Source organism: Conger conger, chromosome 13 (genome assembly GCF_963514075.1).
Source record: "Conger conger chromosome 13, fConCon1.1, whole genome shotgun sequence".
Lineage (NCBI taxonomy): Eukaryota > Metazoa > Chordata > Actinopteri > Anguilliformes > Congridae > Conger > Conger conger.
The window spans coordinates 38465494-38489734 of record NC_083772.1 but is presented as its reverse complement, the minus strand read 5'-3'; the positions used below and the strand labels follow the sequence as shown (position 1 = coordinate 38489734).

Sequence of the window (24241 nt, the reverse complement as noted above, 5' to 3'; positions counted from 1 at the left end):
GTGGTTATGATTGCTATCCTACCTTTCTCTGTGCCTAAGTTGTCTGAACTCAAAGCGCAGGATATTTTAAGCCCTTACAAGTAGTCACCTTGACGTCTTTGCAGATGGATTTGATGATACAACAGCTCTCCAAAGAAAGTCTGGTGAAAACAGGCCTTTAGGAATGGAAATGGGACCACATGCTGACAGTACTTTATCCTCATATCCATTGTTTTATTTCAAAATGCTTTCACTGCTGGAGGTCAAAACAACACGTATTATGTCCCTGTCCCAATATTTTGCATTTAACTATATATAATTATATTTTATTCTTCAACGTAGTATTTTTAAAAATGATATAGAGAGGCTATCATAAAGGCCTTGGGAATTGTGAGTGATTGATGTAGCTTTGTACAGACTCTTACACACCTGCATTATCATGCCAAATGGAAGCACTATAAAGTTGCTGATGTGAAAATGTCACTGTACATTATATACACACCGTGCCATAAATTCAGTCCTTCTGGATTATTGCCCTACAAGGGATTTAATATGCCATGGCCAATCAAAAGAAACTGAAGTAATCTATGGTTGTTAACCTCCTGAGGGTAATGGTCTTTCCACTCTCTGTCATGCAGTATTTAGGAGGCACAACGTGCAACTCTATGAATGCAACTACTCTCTTGGAAAAATGGTGAAAATTGAGGAAAAGGGTAAGAAAGGATGTTCACCACCATAAATGGTATCTGCCTCAAACTGTTATTTTAATAAATTAAGCTCTTTTTAAGCAAATCGTTGATTAGTTCTGTTCTATTCTTCTACTTTCAGGAGCTCTCCTTGAAGATATCTATGCATATGCCCTGTCCAGAGCACTGATAAAAATTGCCCCGCCAGCCACTGTTGGTTTGTACTGTCAGTGTCAAAACCGCATTGAGACACTGCTAAAGAAAATTAAAAGTGAGTTATACATTTAAAACATGTCAGTTGGACAGCAGAATAATGCAATGTTTCATAACTGGATTAAATGTTTGGGTTGCAGGATTGGAAAGCAATGCTAAATTCATTTTACAGCAATTAGAAAATATATATGTATCGGAAAGTTGAAATACATTTCTGATGGACTGTATTTGCCCATATTAGGGCAGTCACTTTTTCAAGTTCAAACGAATCTCATGAATAAGATAAATTCAACCCAAAAAGGTAAAGAGGAGATAGTGATTGGCAAAAGCCAGAAAACGCTGGGCCGGAAAACCCTTAATTACATATTCAAATTTTCTCCGGAGAAGTCCAATTAAAAAAAAAAAAAATGTTCTGGTCTTTACTTTTATTTTCTTTTATGATGATATACTGCAGAAGATTCAATTTCCATTTTTGAACTATGTATGTATTTGCTCAGTAGATAAAGAATATAATGTACGTTTATAAGGTTTGCAATTTCTCATCAGTTCAGGTCATTTTAATTGACACACCCAGGCAAGGTTGATTAGCATGCTTGCAACAACATAACTTGTAGTAACAGTCTCTGCATATGTGGCTAAAAGTATAATGGCCATCATGTTGCTTATGTTTTACATTACAGTTTACATTAACAGAGAAGCAGAATGGAGGGAACACAAGTACAAATTGGACATGCCCCGATCCATCTTGAGCTCCCTGGTTGTGCTGCTCTCCATGATGTTCTTTCGACCAGTGTGGAGCATGGAGACGGAGCAGAGGCGGAAGAGGGTGAGGTGGATATTTGTGCGCTTCAGCGCCTGGCACTTTGCGGGAAGTGACAAGCTGTGGGCTGGCCTTGTGATCCGCCTGTTCAAGGCCATACAGCAGGACTTTGGGGGGCTGTCTGTCAGTGTCTACAGAGCCACCCAGCACCCATTCCCTAAGAGGTTCGAGGACCAGAGTCGAGGAAACTGGCAGGCAAGGAAGATGTGTAGGGTGCCTGTCTGGCTTGCTGCCATGTGTGCAGCCGTTTTGTGTGCGGGGTCCTGCATCATGCTCTACTTTTTGGGCTTCCAAGTGAGAACGAACGGGACACTGAGCAGTCTGTCGAGTGTGGAATCAGTGGCTGCCGTGACTCTTGGCCCCCCTGCCGTAGTGGTACTACGGTTAGTCTTGAGGATTGGCAAAAATCTGCTTTACGGTCCGGGTAGCATTGTCCAAAAGACGATGAACAAGTCAGCAGTCAGTGATCAGCTGGGTTTCATGAACAAGGTGAGAAAGGAGGTGTCCATTCTCATTAATCTCATCCATTTCATGGAAGTGCTGGAGAACAGAAAGATCCGTGTTATTCTGGAGATCACCAAATTAGACCGGTGCAGCCCGGAAAAGATAATTCAGACTCTGGAGGCCGTCAACATCCTTTTGACAGGAGAGAATGTCCCCTTTGTGTTGATTCTCGCTGTAGACCCAAGGGTTGTGGTGAACTGTGTGGAAAATTCATTCTTGCAGCATAGGTCAACAAACAGCGGTTATGATTTTTTAAACAAGATTGTTACCCTGCCTTTCTCTGTGCCCGAGTTGTCTGAGAATTCAAAGCGCAGGATATTTGAAACCCTTGCAAATAGTCACCTTGAGGTCTTTGCTGATGGCTTTGATGGGACAATAGCTCACCCAAGAAAGTCTGGTGAAAACAGGCATTTAGGAATGGAAATGGGACCACATGAAGGGAGCTTGGTGCCTTTCATTGGAAATTTCAGTGCAGGGTCTGAAGCAATAGATCCAGGCATTCCTTGGGAACACTGGGCAAGACGGGTGAAGACACTGACGAATGATGCTCTACAGTTTGTCTATAAGAAAGGCAACCTCCATAGTTACATTTCTGGAGATCACATGTATATGAGGAGAATAATCAACTCAGTGCGTATGTCCATTATCATCCTGGAGGGGATGAGGTGTGATTTGTCTTCAGGTGAAGACCTTGCAGCTTGGGTGGTTCTGGCCAACCTGTGGCCTTGTCGTCTGAGCTGGATTCTCCAGATTGTGGAAGATGACCAGCACAGGGCTGCTATAAATGAGCCTGGCAGTACGGGTGAGATTGACAATGGTAAGCCTTTGTGGGAAGTCTTCCGCAAGTCCAGCGTTGAATTATGCATGCTTAAAGGTGGAGCTGAGCTACTCCTGGAGCAGGATGGGGACCCTGAACTGTTTGAAAAGTTTCTCAAGGTGGATTTCAGGCTCACTGTTGGGGATATCAAAAGGTTCAGGCCCTGCACAGTCAATCTTGACTATTCCATACAAAACGAGATGGCCAGGCTCAGAGGCACCAACACAAGAGACAAATTGAACGACAAAACCCATGGCACACTCCCAATTAGGTCCCTTGTCAGAATGAGTACAGAGGACATCTGCAAAGAGGTAATAACAATTTACACTTAAACAATGCTTATATTTTACACATGTCAAGGTATTTTCCTAAATGGCTAAAATAGATTGTGTGTGGATATTATGCCAAAGCACATTATCATAACTATCCATTATCCTATCCTATGCTAATTACTCATGTCACTGGTGCTGGCAACAAATTAATCACTTCACGCACTTGAATTGAAAAACCAATGCAACAAGATGACATAACTGACACATGCAGGTTCATCTTAAACATTGCCTGTATTCAGTCTGCGTCTCTATTTGTCTTTAGATGCAAAGGCTGAACTTCCCTGAAAAATATCAGGAGCGGCTGAGGCAGAATCGACTTGATGGATCGTCCCTGGCCTTTGGCGGTGACGGAGAGATCAAACAGGTTTTGCAGATGGCCTTGGGTGAATGGATCTCTTTCAGCTTTCGTTTCCTGGGAGCAAAGCCAAGAGCCAGCCCCTAAGCATCAAACCTGGCGATGGCTCTGCAAAGTGGAGAAGCTCCTTCCTCCTTTTCTTGGAGGATGTTGTGAAGTCTCGCTTCCTTCTCAGAGTCCTGCTATTGTACTACCTCTAACAGCAGCTCTGCAAGTCTTGACAGTCTAATTAGGCATATTCTGGGCATATGTTCTGTCACTGACCATTATATTATAGTAAATAATGATGAGAATCCTAAAACAATCCAACTGAAGGATTCACTGACTAAACACATTTGTATGAGACTATATGTATGGTATAGACTTCCAAAGCAATGAGCTGCTCAGATTTAAAATAATAACCATACAAAGTGTATATAGACAAAACATTTCTAAAATATGCTGAATGTAGTGAATGCAGTCAGGTTTTGCTTGTAATATACTACTCTTAAATTTAATTTACACTCCTGAATTTTTGTTCCAGCCAATTACCTTAGTTTTAGTTGTCTGACAGCTCTATGAACTAGATTCAGTCCTGTACTTGACCACAGTCAAATGTTTAGGCTACACTTGCAGACTGTAGCTAGTGCTTATAAAAATGTCAGCTCAAATTATGACTCAGCTAATTAAATAATTAAGAGCATAACTTGGCACCTGAAATACTGAAATTGATTGGCCTTTGTTGTGCACCCCTGCTGTTTTCAGCCATTAGCATGTTACGCCCTATTTGCTCTGGACTAGTATGACCTCAGGACCTCATGTGTTTTAGAAAGAGATGATTACAAATTGCATGAGGTCCCCAGGTAATACTAGTCCAGTGCAAATAGGGCTTTTGTCTATAACAGGGATGGGCAAGGTGGGTCGTATCTATTTCAGACGAACTTCCGCCCAATCATTTACAAGATCTGTCATTTATAGCCACATTCCATAATATAAACAGCAGCTGATGAATATTCTTGTCTTGTAGCATTTCTTTGTGGCCTAATTTACTCGTGAATTGCATATGTGCATATGGCTAACTAGCTGATTGAGCCAGGGTAACTGGTGGCAAAAACATGCTGTTATTTTTTCTCAGTTAAACTATATAAAAGCAACCATGCAAAACAATAGTACATAATCAGCTTCACAAACAACCAAGCAAAGCAGCAGTACTATGAAAAATAATTGTGTATACTCACAATCCGTCGCTTGTGGGTGTGTTTGTGTTCTTCATATCAATAGTAGTGGCGTACAGTCAAATGTAGTCTCAAACTGTTTCCAATACATTTTTGAGTATCAATCAAGCAATTAAATAACTGAATAACAAATATCAATTAATATAGCAATTGCCTGAAGCCTACTAGGCTATGTTTTCTTTGTGTCATGAAATTGTGTAACATTTCATATGTAGGCCTAGCCTACAGTATATAGTGGCAGTCGGTGCGCTAAAAGGAATCTTAAAAAGCTTACTCAACCTTTTCATTTATTTTGCTGGATAAACCATCACACAAATTCTCTATGCCTATGCCTGTAGCATAGTGGTTAAGGTACATGACTGGGACATGCAAGGTCGGTGGTTCGATCCCTGGTTGTAGCCACAATAAGATCCCCACAGCCGCTGGGCCCTGCATTGCTCCAGGGGAGGAGTGTCTCCTACTTAATCTAATCAACAGTATGTTGCTCTGGATAAGAGCATCTGCAAAATGCCAATAATATAATGTAATATTCTGTACCAGGAAGCTGCAAAATATCAAAACTCACAGCAGTGTGATTTAGGCTGTTTAATTGATGTCTTGCACATCTAGTTTTGCAGGAGGAATAGCAGTAAACAAAGTGAATGACGTAGAGCATGGCTTTCTTTCTTTCTTTCCCTAGGCAGTGTTTTCTGTTTTCTTCCCAATCCTTAACTTTTTAATGAAAATGAATATCTCTCTCCCTTTTTCTTTTTGGAAGTGCGCCCTCTCGTGGTGACAACAAAGTAGTGCCGATTTAGCAGAGATTACAAACTCTTGCTTTGCCTTTTTTCAGAAATCAAAAATGCATGAATTATAACGGATCACAGAGAGTATTTTAGTCAATCAAAATGATTTTCTTTGCATTGTACTCGAACAAAGAGTTTGGGAAAATGTGAATAAGAATCTCCAGTCACAACTTTTTCTCAATTTGTTGAAGCTACTTTTTGTATCATTCTGCTCTAAAGAATTTCAGGCTAATAAATATAATTTTAAAGACATATTTATGTTATTGATGAATTAATGTGCAATAATCTGTGGATTTACTTTGTGAAATTGGGTTATCCTAAAGACTCACTGTTAGATGTTTGCAGCATTTTCATAAAAATTATCCAAAACAAAAATTAGAAGTGTGATAAAAACAGTTTAGAACACACCATTCTGACATTAAATTGTAACTCAGGCAGTTAATTAGCAGTAGTTCAATAATATTGGACACCTGGCACACCTGGACACCGAGAGCATCTCATGACAGTGATATGATTGCGTGTGAATTCAAGGTACAGTGCTTTCAGTATTGACTCCCCTTGACCTTTTTTGCATATTGTCCTTGTGGCAGGTGATTTGTAAGTTAATTTCCACCGATATCCGGAATTAGGATAAATTAATTGAGCCTGTGTTGTTTGTTGCATGAGAGGTTCCATAAGCCTCCACTGGGTTTACCCCCTTTGAGTTACTGTACGGGCGAAAGCCCTGTGGCATTATGGACTTGTAAAAGGAAACTTGGGAGGAGAGTCCAAGCCAAACTAAAAATTAAATTCAGTACGTATTGGACCTGTGAGCAAAGCTGCACGTACTTGGTGAAATTTCATGCTAATATTTTCTCCAGGCTCAAGAACGTCAGAGATGGCAATACAAGAGGGGGGCGCAATTGCGAATATTCAAACTGGGAGTTCTGATTGTGCTCCCATCGTACACCTCCAAATTACTCGCCACAGGATCTTTTGAGGTTACACGGCGATGAGGGAGTGTAAGCTATGAAGTTATTCGCTCTGATAGGGGAGGGGCATGTCACACCTCGGTTAAATATTTGCATTAACAAGTTGGTTTGCAGGTCTACCTAATGAAGTGTTCACTGAGTTTATATTGTGTGATCTCTTTAGAAACTGGAATTCCCATACCTGGCCCAATTTAGATTGTTAATACAAAGTGGATGAATACTTTTAGTCATTTTAAAATAAAAAGAACATTGCAAAATTTTAAATAAATAAAAAAAATTTAAAAGGGGGGGGGGGGACTTTCTCAGAAATACATCTACTAATGTTGGCTTACAAGGTGACCTGAAATTAAGATTTTATGCAATCAATATAGTGGCTATTCAACATCCATGATTTCACAGTTGAAGCCTGAAAGTGTCCCCCTCACTAGTTACTGACAGCACTATGAGATGAAACCGACATTTGGCTTCTGTTGAAACGTGCAGCTGGTCAAATACTTTGTGGTGCCGCGATAATAAACAGCTTTTGTCTGGTATGAATAACAACTGCTTCATAATCGCTTTGAATACGTTGCACTTCTTAATCATGTCCAGCTGGATCTGAGGGCAGCATCTGCTTGTCCAGTTAATGTATACTAATAACAATATGGATTATACAAAGGGGAAATGAACATGAAATTATTAGCAGTTGGGTGGTGTTAAACAAACACAATTCACAATGTGGCACTCACAATGCTCTGCGAATGGAGAACTAGGCTGTGCATAAGATTTGTTGTGACATTTTGTACAATAATCTATGTAATTGTGGGAATGGGGGTACTATGTATAAAAAAGGTTGTGATTGCAGACATGGTCAAGTGGTTCAGTTGTTGTTGAGACCAAACATCAGAATTGGGAAGAAATGTGATCAAAGTGACTTTGACCATGGTGCCTGACAGGGTGGTTTGTGTATTTCAGAAACTGCTGATCTCCTGTGATTTTCACCCACAACAGTTTCTAAAGTTTCCAGAGAATGGTGCAAAAAGAAAACGACTTATTAGTGAGAAAGGTTATAGAAGGGCCAGAATGGTTCAAGCTGACAGGGAGGCAACAGTAACTTAAATAACTATGCATTACAACTGCAGCGTAGTTTGCAGAAGAGAATCTCTGAGCACACAACACATCAAGCGTGTTCACCAGCGTGTCTAAAAAGAAGTCTTAATAAATACATAATAAAGTGTTCACAGTGTATATACACTCAGTGAGCACTTAATTAGGTATTTATTACTTATTTAGTCTTCTGTGGCTGTAGCCTATGCACTTAAGAGGTTTGATGCTTTATGTGTTCAGTGATGCTCTTCTGCATACCACTGTTGTAATGTGTGGTTATTTGCATGACTGAAATGTGTAACTTTTTCTAATGGTAGGGTCACTCTATGAAATCATCTAATTCTGGAAAAAAATAATTTTGTTTTTTTTTACTGCTGTTAAACTCAGGAAAGGGCTACATCAATGCAATGCAACTTCAAATTTAATGTCATCACATTAAATATGAAATACTACTTTGAAGTGATTGTTTTAGAATGCTGAAGAATATTTTTTGGAGTTATACAAACAAAGGTTTATGACAGCCACAAGAAGACTGACAAAACCGCAGTCAAATTTAAAGATTCATATTTTCATTTCACAGCACAAAAATAAAGAACACAACAATGCATTTCTGGTTTTATCCATGAGGTCTCTGTACCATATGAGAAACACTAATGAAGGAGAAATGCTGCAAAGACGCTGGGCGTTTAGGGCACAGTGACTTCACACTTACACAACAGGATGCCTAGCCCCACAGAACAGGCATCGTCATCATAAAATGGCGATTCACCTCCTGATAGCAGGGTCCACACCGGCCAATGACTTTACTTATTTAATTTCACTAAGATAAAAGGTGGGTGCCATACTTTCAATCATGATCTTTTAATAAAGATGGGGGGGGGTAACATTAGCTCAGGAGGTAAGAGCAGTTGTCTGGTAGTCGGAGGATTGCCAGTTCGATCCTGCCTTGGGTGTCTTAAAGTGTCCCTGAGCAAGACACCTAACCCCCAATTGTTCCTGGTGAGCTGGTTGATGCCTGGCATGGCAGCCAATTGCTGTTGGTGTGTGTGTGTGTATGTGAATAGGTGAATGAGAAGCATCAATTGTACAGTGCTTTGGATACAGGTGCTATATACATGCCAACCATTTACCAGTTAATAATAATCTGCCTGATCACACGAACATTGAGCTCCTGCTAAGAGAAATGTAACATGTACACCCCATTCCACATGCACTGTCCATAAGATTAGTAAACCTCTAACATTAACTTTTAGTCAGCCTATAAATCTGTGCCTTTCCACTGTTCTCTTCTGGCTAAGGTGGAAATCACACCACCCACAAGTGAAACAGGCGCACTACATGACTAATCCTTGCCCTTCACATAGCTGATATTTCCTTAACACAATGAAGTTTGTTTGCAGGGGTGGGTGGAACGGGACATTTATGAAGTTGTTTATTGAAATTACAATTTAGAAAGGTTTCATTCACCATTACATTGTAGACAAAAGAAAGTGCAGTAACATGTTATTAAATAAAAAATACTGATTGACATAATACTCATGCTTTTGCAATCGGCATTAAACTTGGTTAGTTTCCATTTTAAGCAAAAATAAATGTAGGCTATCCAAAATTTTTTGCAGGAAAAATGGCAAATATGCAGTTTATTCGTTAAAGGCTCGACAAGGGAGGCGGTATGCTACGTTAAAAAAAATCTTCACATTCTTTTTTTATATTTCTGTAATTATCGAGTGTGGTTTATATTGTGCGTATACAAATGTAAAAAAAAAAGAAAGAAAAAAACACTATCAAGAGTTATGGGGTGTCTATGGTGATGTCGGGGAGTAGGTTACAACTAGTAATTATATCGATTTTCTCAGAAACAGATTTTAGATCTTCTAGAATGAGACGAATGCTGTGCGAAGCGTTGATGATGCCATTCTGGGAATTGTTGAGGTGAGTTGTGGCCGTCCGTATATCTTTCGTTGCGTTGTTGTACACTTGTCTGAACATCTGTGTTACGTCACTGCACAGTCGCGCGTTGTTCTCCTGCAGTTTCTGTTGAAGTAATGTGTTATAACGCCCGCTTTGCTCAACCCTCAGCGCAGGTTTATCTTCCACTGCTGATAGAAAGTCCGGGGTGTTTCTTATCACGATGAGTGGCGGTAAGTCCTTGCGCAGTACTTGCGAGTATTCTGAATTCCCTGCAACAACCAGCTTCCGCACTTTATCTGCTTCCCCTTCGCTATCCGTCTCTGATGCTTCTCCTGGCACCTTTACCCCGGCTGCAGCGGACTGAGTCGAAGGGAGGGACGTTAAATAAACCTCTTCATCCGAGTCCGTCTCAGATGCCTCACCTTGGACGACTATCTGGAATTTGTTACTCGCCATTTACGTTTCCACCTAAACAAGACCAAGGGAGAGATGCAATTACTTTTATTTTCAATCCAGATACTAGCTGGATAGCTGAATAAATTTCTTACACTTTAGTAGCGCTAACAAGCAAAATACCAAAATACCATCGCATACGACAAGCAGTGTTACTGCTACGCTAGATCAGGCTGGAGTAACAGCTAGAACATGGCCATATGATACAGGGTAACGATATTAATTAAAACAGTTTACAAACCGTGTACGTGTAATTCCGGAGAACTGAAAATTCTTTTTAATCTCGGTATAGAACAACCTCGTTGCAGTATCTGAACTTCAGAACGAGAATCCGTAAATAAAATCACATGAACTGGGAGTCAGGAACTGGCATCACGAGGACAGCGACTTGCCCACACAACCAACCAGTGACGCGCTCCTTTACCACGTGATATGAGGCATGTCAACAAACCACAGTCATATGATCAGAGCGTAAACATGAAGCTACCTTGACGCAGGCGAAACGCTGCGTAAGTTGCGGTGAAGGGATGAGGTGTTATTTTTAACAGTAAGCGTTTAAACTTTCTGAACCACTGCAAAGAAAAAAAGGTTGGAGAAAGCCGCCTGGCCCCTTGGTGCGTGGGACCGTGGCTTACCAGGTTTATTGTGTTTCAGGGAAACCTCAGAAAGATGGCTAGCAGGCTAGCTGGCTAACTGGCTACGGTCACTCGATCACATTGTGCTCTGACCAATGCTAATATATGTTCGCTAACATTAGCTAGCGGCCAGCCAGCTCGCTGATGCTAAATGAATTATCTACCTGCGTAAATTATGTACCTGTATGTAGCTATTGTCAAACAGTTTTGTTTGTTACATTATTAAATGTGCTTTAACTTGCTGGAGATGTCTGATTTCTGCGGTTGAGATAAAAGGAATATTTCGCTGCAGACCATTGAGACCAAGAGCCAGTGAGCGATAGGGATCAATATCTAATCGCGACGTCATCGCTGTTGCAGACATTAAAGCGTATAAAGCAGCCCGGTTGTGTTTTGTTTAAAATGTCTTACATTTGTTGAGAAAAAATCTTAAAAATGCTGACCATGGCTTTGGCAACCATTCTCGCTTACCGATAAAGCAACCCAGCGTGGTTGATTGTTCCTGTAGTGATATTGCGATTGTGCCGTTATTCTTCTACAAATTATAATAATTTAAATGCACGCATGATACGTATTTTTCAATGACAAAGATGTCATCGATGACATTCACAATTATTGTTGTCCATTACGATGACACGTATAGCAAAATAAAGTATACATTACCACTCGTATCGTTTTTTTATATTTATGTATGTTTTGCCATGCAGTTTAAAATTAAGTAATCAATTGTGCGCTTCAGTCCTCAGCATGTTCAAGTACAGTGCTTGTAATTGCGCAGTGTATTATCCTGTTTTATATAGGTCATTAAATTATAATGACGGATATTCATTCATTGGAACTACGCTGATACGAATGCAATTGTTTGGTGTATTGGTTCTCAAAACTGGAAAGCCAGACAAATGTTCTTAGAATTTAGATTTTCTTAAGACTTGGATTTGATGCTACAACTTTGACATTTTGCTACTTTTTCGGTTTTATTTATTTATCCATCCTCAAGTCTGAATTTACTTAAATGAATAAAGTTGCCATTTGCTATATAATTGTATGTGTATATCCAACACCATTCAAAAGTATGGTAATGGTCGAGTGAAATTGAGATCAAAAGATGAATGAGAAAATCATCTTTGATTTTATGGTGTTTACATGCATGTAGTGTATCGGGTGGCACACTGTTGCCTCACGAGAAGGAGGTTCTGGGTTTGAGTCCCAGCTGACCAGGATCCTTTCTGCGTGGAGTTTGCATGTTCTCCCTATGCTTGTTCGGGGTACATTTACAGAAATGTTATGAATGTGCATTGTCCTTGCCAATTAAAGTAAATAAACGGTATGGTTTACCATTTCATGAAGACCAAGTCCCCCCCATTTCCAGCTGTGCAAAATGAAGAGATGAGCTTGAAGCAAAATCAAAGCAATAAAGTCTAATATTTGGTTGAATCGCCCCTTAAGTGCAAGCCATTAAACTGCATGAGCCATTGACATCTCCAGTCCTGTGGTATCTTCTTTGGAAATGCCTCTGCAGCTGCATTCAGCTGATCTTTGTTTTGGGGGGTTTCTGTCTTCAGTCTCCTATTTAGCAAGTGAAATGCATGCTTGATCTGATTTCAATTGGATGACTGTCTTGGCCAGTCTAAAACCTTCCACTTTACATTCTTTGGTTGTGTTGGCTGGGTGTTTGGAGGCATTTCTTTGTTCATGGCCAGACAAAATCTGTCTTATAATAATTCATGCTACTTGTGCCATCCTCCTTAAGATCAACACTAAAAATGGATTGGACAGGATTCTATGCAAATAGCCTAATTGTCATTCTTATGCGAATTATTATTTGTTATTTTTTTAGTTAAAAAATATATCCACATATAGCATGCCCATTCTTAGGAATTGTGTATGTTCTTTATATTTGACGTTGACATTATTTTTGTGAGAGGTTTTTTCTCATTTCCAGTTAAGTGATAGAATTGATTCATGGAAGAAAAGAGATTATATTGTTTCATACCTGGGCAAAACACATAATTGTTTTGCATTCAAATACTTTTCTACACTTTACCAACCTTGTCTGGTGTATTGCAACCAATTAAATACTCTTAAAAAGTGCAAACCCCGCCTTTTGCTCTTCTTGGTTGGTTCAATTTCACCAGGTAAGCTCAATTGAACACAGAAAAGTATTGCGCTTTTATCCAAAAGTACATACAGACGATTAGACTAAGCAGGGGACAATCCCCCCAGAGCAATGTGGGGTTAAGGGCCTTGCTCAAGGGCCCAACAGCTGCGCAGATCTTATCGTGGCCACACTGTGGCTTGAACCACCAACCATCCAGGTCCCAGTCATGCACCACTAGGCTATTTGTTGGAGATTGGGGTCATTCAGAGTAGCAGAACCTATGTCAGCAAGAGAAACTGTGGTGTCTCCCTTCCCTGCAGCTCCCTGCCCAGAGGGCTGCCAGCGGACCGGGCGGACACGGAGGAGACCATGGACCTGAGCGAGAGGAGGCCCAACAAGTGGTGGACGGAGACGGACACCTTCGCCATGCTGGCCCTCATCGAGGAGCTGGACCTGGTGCACGAGCTGGACAAGAAGAGGCAGCGCAACGACTCGCACTTCCGCCGGCTGCGGCACAGCCTGGCCCGGCGCGACATCCACTTCACCGTCAACCAGATCCGCAACCGCTGGAAGAGCCTCAAGCACAAGTACCGCAAGATCAAGACGGCGGGCTACCGGAGCCCCGCCGCCCGGCTGTCCGCCATCGAGTCCTTCCGCTACTTCCGGAAGCTGGACCGCATGCTGGCGGCGCGGAGGCCCCGGGCCGCGGGGCAGGGGGAGGCCACCGGGGGGAGCCACAGCCTGGTGGTGCTCTCCACCTCCGACCTGGAGGACCACACCGACAGTACTGCCGCCATTTTTACCGTTTTCCCGCCGCCTGTCCTAAGAGCCGTTACTGAGCGCTGCTTTTTCCAGCACTGGGTTTAAGAGCTTGCATTAGCTACTCTATGAAGTGTCCCCAGTTGAATGGCATTTTGAGTTGTTTCGTGAGAAAATGAAAACCTATGCGTGGGTGTCCATGTCTAGTATAACTTCATGGAGTACCTGTTGTTTTTCTGCTTGGCATTCCTAAACAAGCATATTGCCTTTAAGTACTTTTTAAGTGTCAGTGCTAGGTTAATGGTTACTTTGTGTTTTTAGTTTTATCGGAAGCAATATAACTTTAAGACCAACACGCATCAGCTTCTTCTTCCTGGTTTTAGTATCTAAAATGCCCACAATTAAAATGAAATTGAGAATCCAAAGATTCTTTTCATTATGTTCAGTGCTATGTTATTAGTTTCTGAAAGCGTTTGGATGATATTTGTATTGTTAGTTTTATCAAAAGCCGGTGTTCATATAACTTATTATACAATAATTATTTTCTTCTTTCCAGCTTGGTCTACTTTATTTTAGGCCATAGTTCTCATTTTCATTAGTTTATTTTTATTTGAAGGATAAATTGGTCTGTAGGTAAGTAAATACATACCTACAAGGCAAACATGTCTGTGATAAGCACCCTGATGATACAAGGCAGGGAAATCTGTCCATTTCAATAAACACCGTGTTGGCAGTTTATTTGTGTAAAATATAAATTGACAGTGTATAATATGAATTGTATAATGGCTAAAAAGACTTGCCTAGGTGCTGGTAAGAAACCCTTCCTGCCCTGGGTAATGCTTTGATACTGCACAGCCATCCATGAACTAGATCAGTGCCTTACGCTGCAAAAACAAAAAATAAGTGAGTCTCATCGACATATTGACTTTAGTTTTGTTAGTTGGTACAAAAGATTGTTTTTAACCGCCCTCCTCCCTCCTCGGCAGGTGACGTTCCTCAGTCTTGTGGGACAACGCGATGGCAGGACGCCCTCCCGGGACCAGAGGGGGACAGTGAGGAAAGCAAAGGACACCCGGAGGAGCCCGGGGACTTCAGGACACCCCGCTGGGACATTGGGACAGAGGAGGTGGTGACTTTAGGGTTGTCGGGAGAGTACCTCTACCCGGTCAAGGCGGAGCCGCACCTGCTGTCTTCCCTGCGTAGCCTAGAGGGCGCCAGAGAGTCGACCGGCTGTAGTCCCAGGGAGCCCACAGGTCAGTTTACAGATGAAATGATCCAGGTAGTAAACTCCTACAGTACAGTCCGTAAGTATTTGGACACATTCTTTGTTGTTTTCGCTCTAGATTTGAGCAAACAAACAGTTGAAGTTAAGCAATCACTATGTGGTTAAAATGTGCATTATTTGTTTTTTCAAAAGCAGCTTTATGGATAAAAGTATTTTTTTTCTTCTTTGTAGCTTGGTTTACTTTATTTTATGCCTGTAGTTCTCATTTACATTCAGATTTATTTTTCATAAGACGTAAAAACCCTCAAAGCTGAAAGTCTGCAGTTTGCTGGAGTGCAGCAAACAACAAAAAATGTGTCACTGTCCAAATCACTGTATATACAGAGCAACATTGCATAGGACATCAGCATGCCATTAAGCATTAAGGTGCACATGGTGAATTACAGATGGCCTGCACAGGGTATTGGGCCACCATTCTGTTGATGAAACTGGCTTCTCTCGCCTCAGGTTGAAATTTGCAGTCAACCGATCTAGGGTCGCTCACCTTTTCCGCTCTACTTTCAGCTATTTTATTTCATTTAAGGTCTACCAAACGTTGATATGGTTTTTTTTTTTTTTTAAATAGATGTGTTGTTGTTTTTTGGAAGGCCGTGTAATCTCCGGTTAGTTAAGGGGAAACCACTAATGGCACACATAAGATGGCCACCAGCACTCGATATTTCGGTAATAATGCAATGATACTGCACTCAAGGCAAGGACGTGTGGGAGCGTCTATATAAATCGTCGATCAGATGATTGGCTACTTTGATTGAAATCCAGAATCTATGTCATATCTGGAGCCAAGCATTCCAGCGTTTTCTTTCTGGGAGAAAATGTGGCAAAATATGCTTTACAGATTTAATATTTTTCCAATTAATTGGAACAAGTTAGTCAATGCAAGCAGCCAAACATTGAATAAAACTTAATAAAACAAATAAGAGAGGGCTTTTCATTTCTGTCAAAAGCTATTAACAAATTAACAAATAATCTTTAACAAGGAGCTTGGAAACGTAACTGGCTGTGCTACCTCCAGGATCATACTCTGTCCAGTGGACCAGCCAGTCTGTGCTGGCTATGTTCAAGCCAATCGGGAGAGGGAAGGCATCATTACCAAGCTCAAACCAAAAGTAGCTGGTCATGATTGACTGAAGCCTAGCATTCTCAAAATGAGCTTATCTTACCTATCAAAACCTCTTCCAAGTTATTCCAGTGTTAAAGACAGATGTTGATTTTGTCTTTTCCAACTATAGACCAATCTCTGTTCATTGTTTTTTTCACTAAGGTACTTGAAAGAATAGTGTATAATACGATCATTGAGTTTTTTAGAGCATAGCCTTCTGGACACCCACCAACATCAGTTTAGAGAAGAACACTACTGCAATGGCTTTGGTCCAACTGATCGATAAGTTCTCTAGAGCTCTTGGTGATAATGAACTGGCTGTTGGGATTTGTTTATAGACTTGTCTAAAGCCTTTGACTCCATGGATCATTGTTGTTTTGCTAATGAAACTCCAGTTGTGTGGTATTCAGTGTGATGAGCTGCAGTGTTTCATAAGTTACCAATCCCTCATTCTTTTTCTTCCATTAACAAATATTTGTACCTTTCTGTGGGGGAGGTCCTCATTTTTACCTTTCCTGCACATTTCTCTCTTTGTTCTGTTGTTTTTGTCTTCTGTTTAATTTGTTTTTGATTGTGCAAAATACATTTTGAGGTCCATAGCTCATAGGTTATACTGCATTAATTAACTTAAGTTTTTTTGTATTCATTCATTTTTTTCAGGGTGCAACTTTCAATGACTTACACCGTTTGAAAGTGCTAAAACTCACGGTTCTATCTGTATAACCTATTTTCAGATGCCATTGCTTTAGCATAACAGTTCGTTATTTTGTAATGTGGGTGGTAAAATCTCTCAATGTAATTTTGTAATGTGGGTGGGGAGACCTCACCTTCTCTACATTTTTTTATCCACATACTCTCCAAAAATGAGTGTCCAGGCGGACCAAATGCATAATAGTTTCTCATTATAAAAATGTGCTAACTCAGAGAAACGTTGATACTTAAAATTGTCCATTGTGTACTTTGCTCCATTGTAATTACTCTGGAGCAGTTATCATTGTTGTCTGTTTTGGCATTGTATACTACTACAAAAGTACTTGTTCATAGTAATGATGCTATGATCTACGTTTTGCATAGGTTCGCTTGAACAGGATGAGCCCAAGTGCAACTGCTTGGACCACTATTTGTAACGTAATTGCAGAGAAAATGCATTACCCCCATACCTGTGTCTGAAAATTCAGCTCATCGAAGTACCGACTACGGAAGTGTTAGAGAAGTGAAAAAGAATTTTAGCTAATCACATTACGTTTCCAATTGTGTATAATTAGTTAGGCTTGCATAAAACAACACAGCATTTTATCGCCTGCGTAACGAAACTGTCGCATTTTCAATATGCACGCTGAGCCTAATTACGCTAATATTTGCATTAACAAGCTGGTGTACAGGTCTACCTAATAAATTGCTCACTGAGTGTATGGCGGGCATTATCAATATGATGAATAAACAGTTATTTTGTTCGTATTGTAGTAGTATTTCCCATGAGGACAGTAAAGTGACAGCTAAAGCGTGTCCTCTGTCCCCACCAGGCGTATGCGAGGACATCAGCAGCCTGATCCTGCAGCAGCTGACCATCCTGAACCATCAGCTCGGCGAGCAGCTGGCCGAGCAGCGGGCCTTCCACTGCAGCATGCTGGGGCTGATGGACCGGCAGATCGAGGTCCTCCAGCAGCTCTCCAACTCCACCCGGGTGCCCCCGCCGGCCAAAGAGGCGGCCGGGGAGCGAGACGCCCCCGTCAGCCAGCAGGTGCACGAAGCCCTGGTGCGGGTCCTGCGCGGGGTGGAACAGGCCCAGGCCCAGGCGCAGACGCCCAGGCAAGCCCAGACGTGCCCGTCCAAAGTCCCGCCCTCCGAGCCCCTGGCCCCGCCCTCCTGGACCGTCTCCCTATTGGAGGTCCACCAGGGGTCTCCGCCCCCCGCGGCCGGGGAGGCCACGCCTGTCACAGACGTGCCCACCCCCCCCTCCCAGAGGCCCTCAGAGGAGGGCCCGGCCCCCCTCCCCGAACAGCTTCCCCCCCCGAGGGGGGGCGTCCTGTTAAACGGCCTTTCGATTCGGTGCCAGCACAAGTGAGCCCTCGTCCCACCGCCCCAGGGCTCCTTGTCAGAATCTCGTCTCAGAGCTGCGCTTGGGATGGAGGAGAACAGTTTTAGTGAGAAAACAAAAAAACAACAATTATGGGTGCTTAACATTTTTGAGGGTTTGTAGATTTTAAGACAAACTGTACTTTATCAAATTTTAGGAATTTTAGTCAAATCTGAATTACTTTGTTATTCAAACAGGTGGCTACTTTGGAACTCATATGTGAATGGCCTCGATTCATAACTCGATTTTAAGGTGGGTCTTATTATGTATGTTATTTCTGTTATATTATTATTATTATTATTATTATAAATGCTAGTTGATTTACAGTGCCTTGCAAAAGTATTCAGACCTTTGACCAATTCTCATTTTCCTGAACTACAAATGATGCGTTGAAATTGACATTTGTGTGATAATTCATTTAAAAACATCTAAACTTAAAACAGATTGTCACCTTCGAATCATAATGTTCATCTTAGAAAAGTACACCTATCTAGTACCAGGCAGGACCCCCTTTTGCCTCCAGAAAAATCCAGAACTATTTGCGGCATGGATTCAACAAGGTGCTGTAAACATTCCTTAGGGATTTTGGTCCATGCTAATGCGATAGCATCGCTCAGTTTCTGCAGACACACTTTCATCATGCGGACCTCTCATTCCACCTCATCCCAAAGGTGCTCTATTAGATTGAGATTTGGGCACTGTGCAGGCAATTTGAGTCATTGTCGTATTCACGAATCCAGCTTCAGATGATGCGTCCGTTGTGGCATGGTATATTATTCTGCTGGAAGTATCCATTTGTAAAAGGCTAGACTGAGGCACATGATGCACATGGTCAGACTCGGCAGCAATGCTTCAAATGATGCTGAATTGGTATTAAGGGGCCTAATATGTGCTAAGAAAACACATATCACACCATTAGATCACCACCGCCAGCCTTCCTCATTGACACCAGGCAGGATAGATCAATGGATTTGTGCTATTCATCTGCATGATTTGCTGTTTCTAGGATCTTTGCCTTGACAAGAAGGTAGACCAAATAAAGTGGCCACTGAGTGTGTTTTTAAGAAAAGATAAAAATATGTACTGCTTGCATTAATATTCAACCCCTGTGCTCTGGAAACTCGACATTTGCACAGATGACTAAAATTGACCTATCAAAGACAGAAATGGCTTACCATTGGCTCTGCCTATGAACCGGTCTCATTTTATATGGATAAACATCCCTCTCTGTTTAATTATCATTACTCAGGCTAGGAAATGCAAGAAAGGTGAGAAGATGTTGCTAAAGAACATCTCGCAGAGGTTAACCCCTTAAGTATCACCACTTTTCTTGACACAAGCTTGAAAATTACATACCCAAAATTAAATGGTTACTATTCTTGAACCCTTTTGACTATAGGCATAAACCTGGTGTCTTCTGAAAGGTAACCCTTTGGGGTTTGTTTTCCAAGAGTCCAAATTACTCTTTGTTATTATTAAAACAAAGTTACAGAAGCTCAAACACAGAAAGTTTTCTTGGTGAAAATATTTTCTGCTTTTGAGTGGATACAGATTATTGTGGCGGTGCCTGGCATGCTTAGAAATGTTTAGCCACAGCCAAAACACTGAATCCAAAAATCCCCTTTCAAACTTGATGACAATATCTCCAAAAATGAGCATTCTGCATAGTTTTTTCTAAGCTATGTCAAGGCAGTTTTCCAAAAAGGACATTTGGAGGCTCCAAAAGGACACATGGAAACACTTTTTATATAACACTTTTTATCCTGAAAAGTGTTTGCACTTAGCTCCCCCCTCCCCCCACTGCTCTCTATCCTTGTGCTTTCCTCAAGTTTTTGTCAAATATGCAACTTCCATCAACAAGTCAAACACATCTCACCTGCTATTTTTTGTTCAAAAGCAGGCTTGATACCTATTTATAAGCATACTGAATAATAAAAAATATTTTGAGAATATATTTAGACGCTCACTGATCTAAATATATTGTGTTTTCATGGTCTTCCTCAGAAATATTCACTCGAGAATACGAAAAGCTTGAGAGATGAGAGATTCCTTGGAAGTCTTTCAAAGGAAGTCCTCTATCACAAAATCCTTTTTTTTGTGTGGTAAAACGTCAATCTATTTGGCCATAAAATCTCAAGAACTGTTTTTGCCGAAGCATAACAGTCTAAGCTTTTTCATTACACAGGCCAAAAAATGCGACGTTGTTTCATGCAAGCCTAACAAACTGATGTATAGTTTGTTTGCTTCTCAGTCTTTGCTTCAATATCATACCTCTAGGCGGAGCTGAAGTTATACTGTATTTTTGCTCACGGATGGGATGACGCATTTACTGTGCAACTGGATTACCAATACTAGTCAGATAAGTTTGTACATGGGCTTATCCTGTTCGACAGAGCCTATATAAAATGTAGATAATCGGATTCCTGTATACAAGTACTTTTGTAGAAGTATGCATTGGCATAACAATGATAATTCCTCCAGAGGAATTCTAAGTAAGCAATTGACGTTCTATCAACGTTTCTCCAGGTTAGCACGTTTTCAGAATTGTATGATTATGCAGTTGGTTCGCTGGATGCTTGCTGTGACAAGAACACTGACATTACCTTATTTTGTGTACCTTATATGTTACAAAATAAGGAACTGTTGACACTAAAGCAATAGGATCTTAAAATAGGCTATACATATAGAACCCTGAGTTTTAACGCTTTCAAATTGTATATCCTGTTAAAAAAGGAATGAATGCAAAAAAAACACACCAGCGTAACAAAACGTAACACAAAACGTTATCAAAAATAATAACCAAGTATTTGGATATCGCAGTGAGCACTGTTGTATCAATAATCAGGGGAAGTGGAAGCTGTCTAGAAAAGGCTGTCCTTCAACACTATCCAAGCATCCAAGCAAGAAGGACACAGAAGTCACAGAGAGGCCAGCAATAACGTTGAAGGAGTTAGTGTCTGAAGGCACCAGACAAGCATAATAAGCGCTCTGCATAGCACTGGTCTACATATGAGGGTGGTGAGAAAGAAGCCATTACTCAGAAAGAAAAAATCTCAAAGCACGCCAGAAAGCTTGAGTGACCCTACCCTCAGATATAGGGGAAATGATAAGAGCTGTATGGCTGTTTTTTGGAAGTAATGAAGCTGCAAAAATAATAAATAAGATCTTTGAACTTGAATTATGTTGCTCAGGGGTGGTTGTGGCTAAATGACTGCATACAGCGTTTATCCCAGCAGTCAGCTCTAATTTAATCATCCAACCCAGCTGAACAAACTGAAGCAATTCTGCTAAGAAGAATGGCCAAAAATCCCAAACAACTGGTAGATACTTACCCCAAAGACTTAAACCTGTTACTGCAGAAAAATGAGTTTCTGCCAAATATTAATGTGTGAGGTTTGATTATTTATGAGCATATAGTTTTTACATTTTCTTTCAAATATCTGCTGAAATATCTTGCTTTGAAAATGTACTGTTCGGGCATATGAGTTTACAATATAAATACCAGTTATGTATGTAGATATCATTTGTGACTCGTGGATCATTTTCTAGGGGGTTGAATACTTTTGCAAAGCACAGTATTTTAACTAATCGCAAAGGTCAGTTTTTTAAATCAGATGAATCTTCCACATACGATAGTACCTCATAACATAACACCCCAAATGTTATTTCAAATATTTTAAGATTATGAGATGTCCTGATTTGTACCCAAAAAAAGGTACTTATTATAGAACTGTCTTAAAGGTGCTTTATGAATTGTGGCCAATGAGCAACAGTGTAGCTCTACTTACTACGGTCAGTGTGAGAATGTTCATGCCTGCCAGACTGGGACCCATGGTCCTATGGCATTTCAGGCTGAACAATCCACTGGAGGGTATTAAGGTGATTGTATTGGTTGGCCATCTATCCTTCAAGTCCAATTACAATGTACATTGCCCTGTGTGGCTCACCACAGGTTTATTACAGCCTATATATATTTGCCTTTTTCCCCAGCAACAATGTTTGTTGGCCATCTTTAAGGAGTGCTTCTAGGACCCCAACTCAAAATTCACATTAGATGGTAGAAAACAAGTTGTAGCAAATATTTATAGTATGAAATGTGAATCAGAAGAAAAACACAAGCTTTAGGCCAAAATCGCAATATTTGAGCTTCGTATGAAACATTAATTAAATCTACCGAATCTAGCGTTGTGCCATGGCATGGCAAGGATTGCACATCTGATGTTATGGAGGACATTTCCCCTTGATTTAAAAACTATTATTCTTAGGTTTAACAATCAGTGGCTAAATTGATTTTCCTATGAGAATTTATTTGGCCAAGATCAAATAATATTTTATTCAGTTTCACATATGCAAAATCTAGGCTAATTGCCAACAAGTGTGTACTCTTTTGTTTCTGTTATTCATAGTGTTGCAGAGCAATGTAGACTATACTTGAATCATGAAGGGAAGAAAGTGAGGAACATGATATAAACTAGTTATTGTCTCATTTAGATGGTGGTAAACTGCTGGTAAATTGTGTATACCATTAATTCCATAATTCAGTCCGGCAACTTATTTTTAAGATTTCACTTAACCAGTTTGAAGGACTAACAGTTTTTCTATTATATCCTCTGGACTGTTTCACCAATTTCATTTGGTCAGTACAAGAACTGTCATAGCACCACACATTCACAGAGTAAAACTATTTCGCTAATTATTCTGTATTGAGTATGCAAAACGGATTTAATTTATTCACTGGCAAAAATTCTGGTTTCCATCATTTTTTTAAATTATTTTTTTAAGAATCCTCATTACTTTAAAGGGGTATCATTTCTTAGTTACAGTAAACAGTACAAATGTACACTCAGTGAGCACTTTATTTGATATTTATTAGACTTATTTTTTAGATGTATTGGTCTTCTGCTGCTGTGTGTTCAGAGATGCTCTTCTGCACACCACTGTTGTAATGTGGTTATTTGCATTACGGTAGACCAGTTTGGCTCTTCTCCTCTGACATCTCATTAACAACTGCTGCTAACTGGGTGTTTTTTGTTTTTCCCACCATTCTCTGCAAACTATACGGACTGATCAGCAGTTTCTGAGATACTCAAACCACCCTGTCTGGCACCAACAATCATTTCACAGTCAAAGTCACTTAGATCACATTTATTCCCCATTCTGACATTTGGTCTGAACATCTTGACCACGTCTGCATGCTTTTATGCATTTAGTTGCTGCCACATAATTGGCTGATTAAAAATTTGCATTAACAAGCTGGTGTACAGGTCTACCTAATAAATTGCTCACTGAGGGTATTGGTAATACCGCTCTATTTGCAATACCACAAAAAAAAAGGAAATTCAGCTTATTGACTTGTCTATTCTCTTTTTACATTCGCCACAAAGGCAGCTGAGCCCACTGTATACCAGTAAGAACAATTTAAAATACTGTATTTTGCAAACTAGACTGGCTCAGTGACAGTAAATGGTGCTGAATATTCACCTTTTTGTCCTATCCAATGTATCTATTTACAGTGGGAAAAAAACGGAAACTGTAAAATATCATTTCGATTAAGGTGTACTTCTGAAACTGGCAGTCCTGTCTGTGACACTTTACAAGTAGCCTATTCATGTTGTCATATTGTATATCAAACTGTGTATGATTTTAAGAAATGATGTTAAATTGGCATTACTGATACTTATAACAAACCCGCTACTTATGTTACATCATATTTCATCAGTCTAAACACTGCTGAATGGGAATGAAATTTTGGGAGCTGCATGAAAAAAGCACATTTATTAAGAGTGATGTGTCTAAACTCCTGCATATGTATAAAGCTGTGACTTCATCCCAAAGACTAAAGGACAAGAATTTTAAGGATTTTTTTCAATTGGTCATGCAAGGACAGGCGTGGGACAAAGCGTTTGCAATATGCGGTAATTACGAATTTTAGCGAGCATGAATTTAATGTAAATAAAATACGATTTTGAATGTGTCAGGCAAGTTTTTATTCCCCTCAGTTTCATGGTTGCGGTTGTCCTTTTGATTTACTCTCTCTAGCTTAGGAACGTGTTTTGTGTCCATTTGTTTGCACAGCACTTAACAATCATAATAAATATAATTATTTTTTATATATCAAAGCGTATTTTTCTTTCAATGTGGTGTGAAGCATACATGCACGTA

General features: G+C 40.4%; 3 protein-coding genes across 5 annotated transcripts; 2 read left to right on the top strand and 1 right to left on the bottom strand.

Moving 5' to 3' along the window:
* The first annotated feature begins 670 nt into the window (after positions 1–670).
* On the top strand, positions 671–3793 carry LOC133107564 (NTPase KAP family P-loop domain-containing protein 1-like). The gene is made up of 4 exons (XM_061216556.1): positions 671–692; positions 808–936; positions 1559–3330; positions 3614–3793. The coding sequence occupies exons 1-4, from the start codon at positions 671–673 to the stop codon at positions 3791–3793; spliced, it is 2103 nt and encodes a 700-aa protein (XP_061072540.1).
* Positions 3794–9165: 5372 nt separating this feature from the next.
* bloc1s3 (biogenesis of lysosomal organelles complex-1, subunit 3) lies at positions 9166–10522 on the bottom strand. Its single transcript, XM_061218070.1, has 2 exons — positions 10368–10522; positions 9166–10141 (listed from the first exon to the last, which is right to left on the bottom strand). The coding sequence occupies exon 2, from the start codon at positions 10127–10129 to the stop codon at positions 9554–9556; it is 576 nt and encodes a 191-aa protein (XP_061074054.1). The 5' UTR covers positions 10130–10141; positions 10368–10522; the 3' UTR covers positions 9166–9553.
* si:ch211-116o3.5 (uncharacterized protein LOC325902 homolog) lies at positions 10360–24198 on the top strand. 3 transcript variants are annotated; one of them, XM_061218068.1, is made up of 4 exons: positions 10360–10635; positions 13180–13643; positions 14605–14871; positions 17526–24198. In XM_061218068.1, exons 2-4 carry the CDS (start codon positions 13229–13231, stop codon positions 18065–18067), a joined length of 1224 nt encoding a protein of 407 aa, XP_061074052.1. In that variant the 5' UTR covers positions 10360–10635; positions 13180–13228; the 3' UTR covers positions 18068–24198. The 3 variants fall into 3 exon arrangements, with proteins under 3 accessions (XP_061074052.1, XP_061074051.1, XP_061074053.1); XM_061218067.1 differs by having other exon boundaries at positions 10573–10673; XM_061218069.1 differs by having other exon boundaries at positions 10603–10740.
* Positions 24199–24241: the final 43 nt, after the last annotated feature.